This window comes from Juglans microcarpa x Juglans regia, chromosome 4D (genome assembly GCF_004785595.1).
Source record: "Juglans microcarpa x Juglans regia isolate MS1-56 chromosome 4D, Jm3101_v1.0, whole genome shotgun sequence".
Lineage (NCBI taxonomy): Eukaryota > Viridiplantae > Streptophyta > Magnoliopsida > Fagales > Juglandaceae > Juglans > Juglans microcarpa x Juglans regia.
Window position 1 is genome coordinate 2,606,457 of NC_054600.1, and position 15,501 is coordinate 2,621,957.

Genomic DNA, 15,501 nt, shown 5'->3' on the forward strand with positions numbered 1-15,501 from the left:
ACCAATTTTCTTCACCATCAAGTTTTCCGACTCTTCGGGGGCCACCTGTCAACTCGATCTTATCTCTCAATACGTGCTCGTCGATCTACTTGCCACGTCATTCATTTCCACCAGATCCGAATCGACGGTTCCGATCGCATTCTTTTTCTCATACTTGCTCGACCTATAACGCCTACCTTCCTTAAATATCACCCTCCATCAATCTCCCATTTCCTCTATTCCGAGCATCGGAGTCTTTTACAAACGCCAGAGCGGCTGTTGGCTAGCGTGCGCTATGGGCCTACTCGACCAGCTGTGGGACGACACAATCGCCGGTCCGCGGCCGGATGAAGGCCTCGGGAAGCTCCGGAAGCACTCTGCGTTCTCCTTCCGATCTGGATCCGGCAAGGGTACGCGGTGTTTCGCTATTCTTGGCCGGCGGCGTAATTTAGTGGAGGCTATATCGTCATCTTCCTTCCGTCCTAATAACGAACTAAACCAAAGTCATCGAAATGAAAATAATTCTAATCAATTATCAGAAACTTATCTACTTTGAATTTGACTTCGCCAAAATTAGAACTGTTTTGATGAATCACTCTCATCCAACAATTCTTTGTACTGCTACTTTTAGAATTTTAGAAGCGTATCTATCTTTAGGGATCATGAGCCCGGTGCATTTTAAAGCATGCCGAAACGTACATAAATGAAAATGAGGTGTATCATAACCAAAAGTTGATGTTCTTTAATCCGACGGCGTTGAGTATCTGACGCATGGATATTTATGTTAATTGCGCTTTTCTTGGTTGGTGTTGCTCAGAATCAGATGGAGGAAATGCGAGGTCATACGGTGAGGACTCGTCGGATGAGGCGATAAGAGTTACGCGCAGCATCATGATAATAAACCCACCCGGGTACCAAAACGGGTCGCCTCCAGTCTCGCCAGCCGGATCTACCCCTCCGGTATCGCCTTTTTCCGGTAAGCGATAGCTTCAGACTTCCAGTACTTTTTGTTCTCCCATCCTCGTTAAATGACATATATGACCCTGTACAAGATCCCGATCTCTCCGAATAAAGCGGAGATAATCAGGGCGGAATGGTCTAGAAATATCCAACAGGGTAATTTTGTCATTTTGAGGGGGTGTGTCTACTTGCTAATGGATGAATAGATAGTGCAACCTTAGGTGGGTGTAGTAATGTTGGTATAATAATGGTGGTTTAGGGAAGTTTCTTCGCTGGTTGGTAAAATGACGTAAATGTCCACGTCAACGACCAATAATGCATTTTCCATGGTTGGGTTGTGTTATTTAACTAGGGTTGATGCAAGTCACTATTGCCAAGTTGGGGTTTATTTTATAATGCAATAATGGAATCCAAAACATTGTGTGGAGTTGCATTTGTCACGACAGCGGGTCTTGTGGGATTCTTTGATGTCTTAATAACTCCAATAAATAATGCATTGACATGAAATTATTTTTATTATCAAGTAATAGAAATTACGTTAATTTATAAATTTATTTTTATGAAATATTTTCTTGTAAAAGAATTACCTTATAAACTTTGGCAAGATGGGCGCCTCATCTTGCAAGATCTATATGTTGCTTTTGTAGACGTGGGGTAACGTTATGTATGTTATTATTTCATTTTGTAACATGTCACTGATTGGTGTTTATTTAGGAGGTAGAGACTCGTTTCGATTTCGAAGAAGGTCGACCTCGGATGTGTACGAGAAGGCGAGTAAAGCTCGAACCAGAAGCCCTCCTCCTTATGATGTGTGAGATATGAGTGTCTTTCCTAGACCAATGTCAGAAAAAAAATGTTGGGACTTTGATCTTTTATGTACTTTAGGTATGCTGCTTGTGTGTATGGTGTTAGCTAAAAGGGGGGAGGTATGCCGTATGCGGCTGATGCGTGGTTGTTTGTGTAGGTAGATCTTGTGTATTATCGACCGTTGAGAGCTGTGTTCTTGTATGAGGTTGTAGTTCATGTGTGGTACCTATTCTATCTGTATATAAAGTTTCTCTGATCTGTTCTGTTATGTTGAGTTTCTGTTTTCTGGAATAAGAAAGAGAAACCTCTCTCGCTCCCTCTGTATATGTGTGTGGAGCAGCAAGTGTTAATGGCTATGATTAGAGCATGCATTAGCCATGGCTTCTGTTCCGTCATCGCACTCATCTACCTTTACCACCCTAATCAATTTCCTCTCTCTCAAATTAACCAAAGATAACTATCATCTTTGGCAGACACTGGTCGACAACTGTTTATAACCCACGGTTGCTGTTCGTTGCTGTTAGTTGGCTGGAGCTCAACGAGGGGAAAGATCAGTAATGTTACATAAAAATGTTATGCAATTTTTTTAAAAAGTAGTAGAGTTTATTATTGAAAAGTTGATGTTTTTAATTTGGATTTTGATTTCGGACGCGTTTTACTATTGTAAATATTTTCTAATAAAGACCATCAATGTCTGTCTGTAATCCCCCAAAACTCTGTCAAGATATGTGGGCACGCTGTTCTCAGTTGCAAATGTAGAACATGGGTGGCCAAGATATGGCATGCCGTTTCAATTAAATATGCAATCTTTTAAATCAAGGAAAGGACAAGACAATTAGGTGGGTGTTGGTTATATTATTTGAATTTTTTTCTTTTTAGTCAGGGAGGGGTCGAATTCAAGACTTCTATTTTGGAGGTTTGAATGTTATGACTATATGCTATGACTTTGGTTATATTATTTGAACTTTTAAGTTTCGTTTGGATCATCAATCTATCTTAATTCATTATTATACTTTTTTAAAATTTTAATACAAAATATAATAAATAATTCAATATTTTTAAATCTCAAAATAATAATAATATTAAAAAATAATATTCTAATAATATTTTATCATCTCAACTCAACTCACTTTAACATCCAAACACAACCTTAGTTATTAGTCCAACATACAATTTAGGTTTGAAACTGATATTTCTAATTTTCTTTCGTGATTTCATCTGACGTCCTCTCTCTCTCTCTCTCTCTCTCTCTCTCTCTCTCTCTCTGGTTTCAAATGAGAAAACTACATTTCCAAACATAATTGAAACAGAGAAATTCATAGAGTTCGTGTGGCCCAAAAAATAATTATTTATTTATTTATTTATTTTGTTTGGCCATCAATCAGTCCAAGAAAAAGATCTCCTACAGGCTACAAGCACGCCAAAAAGGGGGAAAAAAAGAAAAAGAAAAGTAAAAGTGACTTATATATAAGGATAGTGTATGAATGGTAGCACTGTTCATACCCTTTTTTCTTTTCGTATATTTTTTCCCTTGACTTTATTATTATTGTGGCAAGAATATGGAAAGAAAATCATTACATGCTTGTCTTGTGAGGAAACATGTTCATGTAATGTTAATATACAGCCAATAAAAAACATAATATTCCCTGTAACTTTCCTATTTTTATTTTACTGATGAGTAATGAGCAAGTAAAACATTAAGTGTTGGTTTAGATTCAGAGATGAAATAAAATAATTTTAGATAAAAAATAAAAGTTAAATAAAATATTGTTAGTATATTATTTTTTAATATTATTATTTGAAATTTAAAAAAATTGAATTGTTTATTATATTTTTTTATAAAAATTTTAAAAAAATTATAATAATGAGATGAAATGAGATAAATATTTTTTGAATCCGGGCATGAGAGAGTTATAACAATAAAGTTTAAAATTATTATTGCTTGTCATGATACATCTGATTTATGGTATAATTAAAAAAGATTGAGTAAATTGTAAAATTAGTACATAAGTTTTCACCTTTTTATAACTAAACTCCACAGTTTTTAATTTTTGCAACATTGATATCTAAAAAGTAAAAAAAAATTGCAACCTCCATTAATATTTTGTTGAAAAATTAACAAGAGGATTGCCACGTGTCAGGTAATTGAAAACTGATGCGTAGAACTCCCGCTAGTTTTGTACCAGAAAAATGATAAGAGGTATCTAATTGAATAGCAATTCTATATATAATCATAAAGTGCGTAAATATCGCATAATTATTTTGAAAAAGAGTAGATTTTATTATTAAAAAATTAATTTTTTTCATTTGAGTTTCATGTTTTATTTACTTTTTTCAAAATGAGTATACGGCAGTTGTACAATTCACGTTGTAAATATTTTTTTTCCTAATTGAATGTTTTTTTTTTATTCTCATGGTAAAATTCAATTGCCAATGACCACAAATTTTTTAATCAAACCTACATTCTATATAAAGTTTGTATTTGGCACAAGAATGCAAAAAGCCTTTTAATACCCATTGTTTTTGTCACATATTCCGGGAAGAACTCATTCACAATATTATGTTTTGATGTATATTCATGTAAAAATCAATTTTAAATTTTGTGTAGTGTTATTTTTTGAGTAATAGTGCATTGATACTCAAGAGAATTATTTTTACATACGTATTGTTTATAATTGAATTCTTGAAGGTCAAACTTGATAAATATAACTATTAATTACGGCCTCGTTTGTTTTCAGGAAACATCTCATCTCATCTCACTTCATCATTACAACTTTTTCAAATCTCCACACAAAATAAAATAAACAATTCAACTTTTTCAAATCCTAAAATAAAAATAATATTAAAAAATATATTCTAACAATATTTTATTCAACTTTTTAACTTTAATCTCATCTCATCTCTGAAAACAAACGAGCCACTTTGAGACTAAGACAACATCAACCAATATTATATTACAAACCATAACAAGACATCCCACTTCACATTCTAAGAGTATTTTTTAAAAACACTTGTCCTACAGTTTCAACTAGATCAATAACCACAACAGACTATTTTATAAAGAACACCAAATTACAAACACATCATGAAAATATTGCAAAACTTCCTTAAATTCTTCTCTTATTGGGAACCCATTGCTGCACTCTTCTTGTTCTTATTTTGGTTGTTCTTATTTTCCATCTTCTATTGCAAACCGTGGCTATTGTTAAGTTACTCTCAATGCAATTTTTGTATCTGTTAACGACGTGTTTTGCATATCGGTTGTTGGGCTCGATATTCTTGCAACACGAGATATGAGGACTTGGGGGTGGTAATACACATCCGATGCCTAAGTCAGTCATTTGATCCTTAGAGAGAATTTTTGTATGTGAGAGGGAATTGCAATTTGGAATTTGGCTTTTATACCTCCTGTTGAGATGGTCCACCATATCCTGTGTTAGGGGTGCCTGTCCTCCATATGTGGTAGCTTGTCAACATTTTTAATGTGACGTGGCTCCCTTGGGTAATGTCCGATGTGACAGGTTGGTGAGTACGACCATCATCTGTGCATTCAGTCAGGGACAGGGGCTCTCGTCAGGATCCCAATCCATATTTCATATTTGACTCTTTAATGCGGCGTGGTTCTGTGCATCCATGTGTAAGGTCGTATCAGAGCAAATGTTGTTCCATCTTCCCATGTCATATCTCTTCCCACGCTGGCTCGGGACCTCCTTATTCTTATCCTGATTAGTGGGCTGATTATGCTTTAGCCATTGGGCCTCTCGGGGACAAGCTAGGCCTTGCCCAGTGGGCGTCTGAACATGCCTTCTAGTATCCTTTACAAGCCTGCTTCTTTTGTAGACCCTTGGCACTTATGGTTGTAATGTTAATGGATTTTCTTGAGAGTATCTTAGCTTGGTTGTTTTTTATTTTACAACCTAGTAGAATCTCAGCTTTTAGTTGGAATACAATTCTTCCATCCCATAGCTGCACAACTTCTTGTTCTAGTTGTAATTGTTGTTGCACGCGGTGCAAAAGAGGAGAAAAAGAAATAAGAGAGCGATGGACACGAGGGTCGGATTCTGTTATAATATAAGGAACATGAGAAATAAATTCTTTTACTATTGTTAATATTACGGTTAAAATTACATATATCACTGGCAGTTGAAGTTTAATAGGAGATGTCCTGGTAAAAAGGTAAAGGAGGAAAGCCAAGTCTTTTTGTTGAAATGTCACCTATTTTTTTTTAAAAAAAGAAAAATTTTACTCATTATCTTATACATAATAGGTATGGTTTATTATTTTTATTTTTTTATTTAAATACATACATATTAATATATATATGTATGTGTGTTTAAATAAAAAAATAAAAATGACAAATCATGTATTTATATATTATGTGAGAATAATAATTAATATTTTTTCATAAAATTTAAATATTTTAAAACCGTACAAATCATTTTTCTTTATACCATAAAAGTTGATAGAAGCCCATGGCCAATTGGCCCATAATAACTAATAAGAACATGAAGAAACAAGGATTATACCGGCTAATAGCCATGCCCATGTACATGGTCCAGGCGCTCCCAATTTTAATCGGGTATTTAACTTTCGGATAAAAAAGTATTGAGCGCTCGGAGGAGTCGAACTGCCAAAACCGAACCATACTGTGTATTTGGGCGATTACGTTTACTCCGTAGTCCGTAGTAAGCCAGCTCAGTATTGCTCTGTAGTCCCACGGTTCAGTCCAAGATGGACGGAACGAGGAAATTGGATTCTGGGTTTCTGATTTGGCTGCTCTTTGTCAATATTTTCCTGCCCTTTTCCTTTGGTAATCTTCTCTTTCTTTTGTTAGGGTTCTTTCTTTTTATATATTTTCAGCTTAGTGGCTCTTACTGAATCCCTTTTCTTGATATCCATTTGGGTATCAAAAAGTACAGTTCTGGGTATACCAATCTATCTTTCTCTTTGTTTTCTCTATGAGTATTTTTTCCCTTTTTTTTGTTTCACGTATCTTGAATCTCGGTAAGTTATAAGTAATTTATTCTTTATTGTGAAATTAGCAACGAGCTTGTTGTCTGTGGTATTAGTTTTATGAAGGCTGTCTTTATTAGCGATGGATTTTCATTCTTGAAGTTCGAAGCATTTGTTTGTTGATCTTTTTCATTGGACTAATAGCTCTGGTGAAACGGGTTCCTCGCTAAATTCTTTTACTGAATGGGGGTTGTAAATGATTTTGAGTCTGTGCTTCAAACGTCTTACTAACTTTTGCAATTCTGAAGTTTAAAGATTTATAATAGTATCCATGCAAAAGAGAATAAATAACAAGAAGAAGTAAAAGAAAAGAAGTAGAAGTTTTCTGATATTAAAAGTTCCTCTATGGAATTAAAGGATGAGATAAAGGATGAGAATTCATGGAATCTATTCCAATGTAGGTAAACCTGATGGAGTGTGTGTCTCCCAAGGTGCTCGCTTTCCACCTTTCTCATCCGAGGGAAAACCTCCAAGAAAGGTAAGCAAGGGTGCCAAAGATTTGACACTTTGTAGGGTTTTCCGCAGAAAGACTTGCTGTGATGTAGCCCAGACGTATCCTGCATTGCTATCTGTCAGGAGGTTGGCTACAACAGGAGAAGGCAGCCCAGAGTGCATGCACTTATGGGAACTGTTGGAGTGTTCCATATGTCATCCACGTGTTGGTGTTCAGGCAGGACCTCCTCTGATATGCAGCTCTTTTTGTGCGAGAGTCTATGAGGCTTGCTCCAATGCTTACTTCTCTATGGATGCAAAGACACAGGTGTGTGGATAACTCTTAAACTTCTCCACTGAAAAGCTCATCAAAAGATCAGGATAGGATTCAGTTGGTGAATATGCAGGCAGAAAAAAGTTTATGTTGGATAAGGGATTTCGCTTGACACATATAGATTCTTTATCTATATGTATAAATGCATTTTTTTAAAGAAAAAAGACAAGTCTTTCATCCATATGCAAAAGTCACGACTATATAAAAAAGCCACATATTTATGAACTCATCCCAGTTTCTCTTCTCTCAATATGGAAGTTTTCTAATTTTGAATTACTTTTTTCCTCTTGAATACAGATTTTTCTATGTTTTCCATATCAAGTTGTTCGGCTTGTTTCATGAAGTATTGCAGGTGTTACTTATCGAAAAAAGGATTGCAGGTGTTAGAACTTCGAATAGATCTATTACTAACAAACCCTAATTATAAGGCAAGAACTTTGGGGGAAACTCACTACAACTTTTTTCTCTCTCCTAGAAATTTTCTCTCCGTACATGCACACTTTTTTCTTCTCGTTGCCTCCTATAACGTTTTCTTCGTCATCAATGTTATGTTAATTGGTTCTGAAGTTTTGATGATTATGATGGGTCGTTCTATAGAAGTGGTGATTGAATCCAAATGCTTTATTTTGTCAAAACTTGGTGATGGTGGTTTGCGAGTCACTGAGAGAAGCTGGAAAACAGAGCATATGGTGATGTTGGGGCACTCTTCAACCCAGTGGCTTGGGAAGGTATTAGAGGAGAGCCTAAGTAGGGGGAAGAAGGAGGTGTATTTGGCAACGCGAGATGGTTTTGGTAGCATTATTGCTCAACGCTGTGCAAATAGGAGAGAGAGATATCTTGAAATTTCAGAGTATAACTAAGGGGAGGATGAATATTTTATGTATTCCTGAAGGAGAGAATGGATGGGGTTGGAGGAAGATGAGGGAGGTGTTGTTAGAGCAAGGGAAGGAGGTCATTAAAGTGGGTGGTTTGACTGGTGGAGGTTATCAAAGTCATGGGAAAGGGGCACTGAGGCACCATGCTCGGTCGTATAAGGAGGCCTTATCTACGTCGATGCCGAAAGTAAACTTGCGTGATGGTGGCGTGAGAGTCGCTGACAGAGGGCAAGGGCAGTGGCGTCAGGAAGGCATGTCAAATCCAAATGGTGCGTCGAGCCACTCCCATGGCAGGGTCTCTGCGGCGTGTCAGGAGATGTGGGAAGTCAGAAGGAGGTTGCTGGAAATGCAGGGCAGTTGCGTTCTCTGCAGAGGGACATGGCTACAATAGTGGCATTTGTTAGTTCAATTAAGGCAAAGGAAGACATGGGGGATTTAAAAGGGAAGATACAAGTCACGGGTCATGGGCCTAGCAGAGCCCAGAATGAGGCCCATTAAAAAATTATAAAGGGCAAGGGATGGGCTGTGTGGTGAAGGAGGGGTGGGCTATCTCGGCCCAATAAACAGAATTCAAATGGGGCTGGGCCGTCTCAGCCTAGGGCCCAAAGTTGCAAGAAAGGGCATGGGGAAGCCCAGCCCGTTACGCCCGTCGAGAGCCCTAGCCAGTGTTTCCCACCCGAGCGAATGGTCAGCTGACGGTAGCATAGACGACGCCGACAGAGGTAGAGGAGGCCGCTGATGAGGTGTTGCTGGCGTCCTGTGCGCAACAAGCTTTGGTGGGTTTCGATTCTCGATTTTCTCCGCCTAAGGTGGTGTAGAACTCGCCGACGAAGGGTGGTGGGGTGTTCTTGGCCCCGGCGGACTTGTCTGTGAAACATTTTAAGGAGTTTGAGTTGGCTGAGGAAGAGGAGGACTCGGATGACCTGATGCACTCAGTGGAGGATGAACTTTTCATCCCTGAGGCTTGCGGTTTGGAGGAGCTTTTGGTGGGGAGAGGGTTTCAGAACTTAAATAACAAGATAGAGAATCCTATCCCATTGAACTACTATTTTCCAGATCAAGCCTCAGATTGGGTAATACATAAAGCAAAAGAAATTCAACATGTGGTGGGGATTGAATGTGATGGGTGTGAGGAGCAGTTCATAGCTTTGTTAACTGCTATGAAAGTTGGACATCGCCAAAAAAAGAAAGGGGGACTCAAAGAAAAATCGGGAACTAAAAAGATTGATGTGGTCGATGAACTCAGAGGGTAGCTCTAGTAGGAATAGGGCAAAAGGGAAGGGGCTGACTGTTTCCCAATGAAACCCAAGATTGTATCTTGGAATGTCTGGGGTCTAAACGAGGTAGAGAAGCGTCTTCGGATTCGGCATTTAATTCGTGAGTGGAAAGTGGACATTGTTTGCTTGCAGGAGACGAAGTTGAAGATGATCAGTAGGAAGACTGTGTGGAGTTTATGGAGTAGTATTTATGTAGATTGGGTATACTTGGCCTCTTCAAGGGCATTGGGAGGAATTGTGGTGATATGGGATAGGCGGGTGGTGGAGAAAGTGGAGGAATACATAGGAAGATATATGATAGCATGTTCATTTAAATGTGTATCAGATGGTTTTTTGCGGGCATTTGCAGGTTTATGGGGCTAATCAATGTGGTTTGTTTCCAATGTGAGTGTTTTGGAAGTAGAAGATTGAGGCCAGCAGGTTTGGAGTTCTCTGAGTGTATTTTTTACTTGAATTTGATCGACCTTCCACTTGCGGGGGTGTAGCCACATGGTCGAATAATCAAACCTGGTCCCACTTGGATTGTTTCTTAATTTTACCAGAGTTGGAAAGCCATTTTCCGAACGTCTGGCAAACGCGTTTGGTATGCCTAGCCTCGGATCATTGGCCTATTTTGCTTGATTGTGGAGGTATTCGTAGCGGTAGAAGGTATTTTAAGTTCGAGAACATGTGGTTGAAGTTTGAAGGTTTTGTGGAAAGGGTCAAACAATGGTGGATATCGTATCATTTCGAGGGCACCCCCCAGTTTCATTTATGCAAATAAACTGAAAGCCTTAAAAAGAGACTTAAAAAAGTGGAATCAGCAGTCTTTTGGCAATGTAGAGGAAAATAAAAATACTAAGTGGAGGGAAATACAGGATTTAGAAAGACTACAAGAAGGGAGACCACTTACTGAGAAGCAAGCACAGAAAACTTTGTTGGTTGCAGATCTTGAGAGGATAATCTTACAAGAAGAAATGTCATGGCGCTAGAAATCAAGTGCTCTTTGGTTAAAGGAAGGGGATCGGAGCAAGAAGTTTTTCCATAAAATTGCAAACTCTCATAAAAGAAATAATACCATTGAGGTGCTGAAAATTGAGGGGGTCGAGTGCAGTGAAGAAGAGGTAATACAAGATCACGTGGTTGATTTCTTTGGAAAGCTCCTCACTGAGCAGGTGGGGTGGAGGCCTACTCTAAATGGATTGGTTTTTGACACTATTGAGTAGGGGGATGTTGCTAGGATGGAGAGGGCTTTCGAAGAGGAAGAGGTTTATGATGTAGTAAGGAAAATGACAAAAGATAAGGCCCTCGGCCCTGATGGGTTCTCTAGGGGTTTTTTCCAAGAATGTTGTGAGGTGATTAAAGAAGATATTCTGAAAGTGTTTCAGTAGTTTTTCTCGATAGGAAAATTTTAGAAAAGCCTCAACACCACTTTTCTTGCTTTAATCCCTAAAAAGGTAGGGGCCATTGAGATTACAGATTTTCGACTATTAGCCTAGTGAATGGTACATACAAGATTATTGCAAAAGTGCTTGCTAATCGTTTAAGTGGGGTCTTGGGGAAGATTGTTACTAAGCCTCAAAATGCCTTTGTGAAGGGTAGACAGATCCTTGATGCGGCTCTAATTGCTAATGAATGTCTGGACATTAAATTGAAGGCTGACAGCTCAGGGCTTATGTGTAAGTTAGATATGGAAAATGCGTATGATCATGTTAATTGGGATTTTCTTCTATATCTATTGGGTAGGTGTGTGGGTTTGGAGAAAGGTGGAGGTCTTGGATCAGCTGGTGTATATCCACGGTAAGATTCTCCGTGTTAATTAACGGCAGCCCAGAGGGTTTCTTCTCGAGCTCTCGTGGTTTGAGACAAGGGGATCCGTTATCTTTTTTGCTTTTTGTTATTGTTATGGAGGCATTAAGCAGGATGATCTCGGCTTTAGTGACTAATGGTTTTATTAGTGGTTTTCAGATTAGATCGCCGAGTAGGGGTATTACTACTATTTCGCATTTGTTGTTTGTAGACGATATGCTTATTATGTGCGAAGCTGATCAAGATCAGTTGAGGGCTGCGAAGGCGCTGCTGCTTTGTTTTGAAGCAGTGTTTGGTTTAAAAGTGAATTATGATAAATCCGAGTTGGTGCCAATTGGAGAAGTTTAGAATATAAGGGAGTTGGCTGGCACACTGGGTTGTAAGATAGCGTCTCTCCCTATGAGTTACTTGGGATTACCGCTGGGTATAGCCTCAAGGGCGCGCTCTATTTGGGATACAATGATTGAAAAAGTAGAGAGGAGACTGGCAGGTTGGAAGAGAATGTATTTGTCAAAAGGGGGTCGGATTACGCCAATTAAAAGTACACTTTCTAATCTATCCACTTACTTCTTATCCTTATTCCCTATATCGGCAAGTGTGGCGGGTTGACTTGAGAAGTTACAGAGAGATTTTTTGTGGTGGGGCTTAGGAGACAAGTTTAAATTTCATCTAATTAAGTGGGAGATGGTGTGCCGTCCTATCTCTAATGGCGGTTTGGGTATCAGAAATTTGAGGTTGTTCAATCGAGCGTTACTTGGCAAATGGTTGTAGAGATATGTCAAGGAACCAGAAGCCTTATGGAAGACTGTGATTGAGAACAAATATGTTGATTTAGGGGAGGGTTAGTGTACTAGAGAAGTTAGAGGGGCCTCTGGAATGGGGCTATGGAAATACATTAGAAGAGGGTGGGAGGTCTTCCATCAACACACTAGACTGCAATTGGGTATAGGTTCCAAGATCAGATTTTGGAAGGATGTATGGTGTACCAACAATGCTCTACAAGACTTGTTTCCTACACTTTTCTTGTTTGCAAATGCTAAAGATGCCATGGTGGCGAAGGTTATGAAAGTCGCAAGAAGGAACATTCACTGGAATATCAACTTCAACTGGGCGGCACAGGATTGGGAGATGGGGAGTTTTGTAGATTTTTATAGTCTCTTGTATTCTTGTCGTCCAAATATCCAGCATGAAGATGATCTGTGGTGGAGTCCAGCAAGGAAAGGGGTGTTCACTGTTCGTTCCTTCTACAAGGTACTCACACAAGTTCTTGAGATACAGTTTCCCTGGAGAAAGCTTTGGTGCAATAAGGCTCCTCCCAAAGCTTATTTCTTTGTGTGGATAGTGTCTTTAGGAAAGATTCTCACTACGGATAATTTAAGAAAAAGGAGGATAATTATTGTAGACTGGTGTTGCATGTGTAAAAGAGGGGGTGAGTAGGTGAATCATTTGCTTTTACATTGCGAGGTAGCTAGGACTATATGGGTTATGCCGAAAATCGTGTTGGATGTTTTGGCTTGCTGGACCTCAATTTGAGGTGTGTGACAGATCAAAGCGGTTTGAAAGATGATTCCTATCTGTATTATGTGGTGTTTGTGGCAGAAACGCAATGAGAGGATTTTTGAAGATAGAGAGATCTATGGCGGAGCTAAAAATGTTATTTTTTAGGACTCTTTGTACTTGGGCCATTGTTGTGGACTTTAATGGCATGGATTTTGATGACTTCTTAATTTTTAATGCTCCTACATAAATAGGACATATTCTGACTTTGTAATTGACAGTTGATTGGATTAATAGATACTTATTTTAGTTATAAAAAAAAATTATAAAGCAAGAGAAGAGAATGTTAGTAGGATAGAAGGGAGTTGTATAGTGTTTTTTTTGTAGTATTGGTTTCATTAACACCCTAGATTGTGTATGGGAAGGGAATGAGATCCCACATTACTTATGGGGGAAAAGTTCAAGCCTTTTATAATGATTTCAAGGCTCCAATTATAACCTTGACTAGTCATTTTGGAGTATGGGCTCAAATGTGGCTTGAGCCTTCCTTGCGTAGTTACAAGCGTATTGTAATACCCCATATTGTGTGGTTGTGCATAGAAAGGCGGTGAATGAGATCCCTCATTGCTTGGGAGGGATAAGTTAAAGGCCTTGGTCTTGGTGGTATGATTCCTCCAAGATCCAAGATTTGAATCCCACTGGGTGCAAATAATTTTTAGGGGCCATTGGACTAGGGAATTTTTCCTTTGAATTACCCGATGTGCATTTGCGGGAAACTCCTTGCCGAGGGCCTGTGCACTCCTGGGATTAGTCGGGAGGTGGTTCCCGAACACCCAGTGCCAATCAAAAAAAGTTAAAGCCCTTTATAATGATTGCTAGAGGTTCCAATTGTAACTTTGACTATTCCTATTGGAGTCTGAGCTCAGATGTGATTTGGGCCTTTATTGGGCCGTTACAGTTTTGCACAGATGTACACACTTGGGCCTTTATATGAGAGAACTTTGGGGAGCCCATATTGTTTTTTTGATAGCACAAAGTCCAATTAAGAAGCCTAATCGCTTACAACTCAAAAGTTAATTTTGTTTTTTTTTTTATCCGATTCAATGGGTCAAAACTCAAAACTCAAAAGCAATTATCTTGGAGATGCAAAAACTAATATCAGGGGCACTTGTACATAATACTGATATAGGAATTTGAAAAAACTTAGGTGGGCATGGCCCCAAAGGTCCTTTGTGGGTCTGCCTCTGCACTATCTAGCGATCTGAGAACTTATGGCGCACCCTTTTTTGTAGGTTATTTGCTTGAAATGATACTGTTTGATGGTGTGAAGAATGCTTACTGTAATAATGCTCAAAATAGGGGTTGAGAGCTGTTGGCTTGTATTTATGATTTATTGTGCCAAAGCCATCCCATATATTGTTTGTGAGGAGTGGCTGATATGTTAGGGGAGCATTTGTAACAACAAAAAGTGCCATTTAAAATTTCTTTTGGTGTTAATTTTTGCCATTTGAAATCTTCTTCTCATGAATGCACAAAAAAATATCAGTTCTGATTAAAATTTACCTGCCAGGTTCTAGCACCATGTGGGCTAAAAGACTTCATCTGTGGCAGGGCTTCTGAGTGGGTATCAAATGGCACTGAGCTTTGCCTTGCTGCAGGTTTTTCTGTTAACCCATCTGATGAAATGTACATGAGCATGGAGGACACATCTTGCTATGGAGGAAAAGCAAGTCTAGATTCCATTGCTGATTCATGGAGTGCTTCGCATTCTAAGGTGCCCAAGGGAACTGCTAATTCTGGGGTGTTCGAAGATTTCCAGCAATGGGTGAGGGAGATGCCATTTAGGGAAAGGGTTTCTTGGGCAGTAGGAGGGATGGCTCTGACAGCAGGATTGCTATTTATAAGGTCAGACACTCTTTCCGCTGTATATCTGAGATCAATTTTCCATTATAATTTCTTTACAGCGTGCTGAGCTTTTTGAGGTTACTGGTTGCTTCCCCCTTTTTTTGTTCGTCAGATTTAACTCCTGTTCTTGTCCTATTTATTTTTGTTTTTATTATGCTCTTCTTGATTATAAAAGAAGCACGAAGATGAGATTAACAGTTCTTTTACTTCAGTTTATGAGATGACACTGAATTGTAGCATATGTGCCATTTTAAATGGTTATTTCTTTTGTATAGAAAACAGTAATCCTTCCCAATTATGAAATTCTGGAGAGGACTTATCATTAGTCTTTCTTTTTTCTTATGATTGTTTTGATCATGCAGCAAAAGGAAGAGTCATAACCATCGCCAAAAGCTTGCGGTTATTCGACGCAACGCAAGGAAACTGGAAGCCAAGAGGGATGTCAGCAATCAAGGAAGCAGAAGGGGAATTGGAAGATGACTCTCCTTGTAGGTGAACATAATAGTTGCTTGCAAATCATGTCTCAACTTTTGTTATAATACCATAAATGAATGCCTCTTGATATTTTTGTTCTGTTATTCAGAAAAGTAAATTTTGGTTCATGAAGATTGTTTAACCTAGATCTGAAAAATCC

General features: G+C 38.6%; 2 protein-coding genes across 2 annotated transcripts; both read left to right on the forward strand.

Moving 5' to 3' along the window:
* Positions 1-201: 201 nt before the first annotated feature.
* Positions 202-2,009, forward strand: LOC121259587 (dormancy-associated protein homolog 3-like). The gene is made up of 3 exons (XM_041161220.1): positions 202-389; positions 797-955; positions 1,654-2,009. Exons 1-3 carry the CDS (start codon positions 275-277, stop codon positions 1,752-1,754), a joined length of 375 nt encoding a protein of 124 aa, XP_041017154.1. The 5' UTR covers positions 202-274; the 3' UTR covers positions 1,755-2,009.
* A 4,224-nt stretch (positions 2,010-6,233) lies between these two features.
* Positions 6,234-15,445, forward strand: LOC121259801. Its single transcript, XM_041161560.1, has 4 exons — positions 6,234-6,556; positions 7,161-7,519; positions 14,533-14,867; positions 15,230-15,445. Exons 1-4 carry the CDS (start codon positions 6,478-6,480, stop codon positions 15,345-15,347), a joined length of 891 nt encoding a protein of 296 aa, XP_041017494.1. The 5' UTR covers positions 6,234-6,477; the 3' UTR covers positions 15,348-15,445.
* The last annotated feature ends 56 nt before the right edge of the window (positions 15,446-15,501 follow it).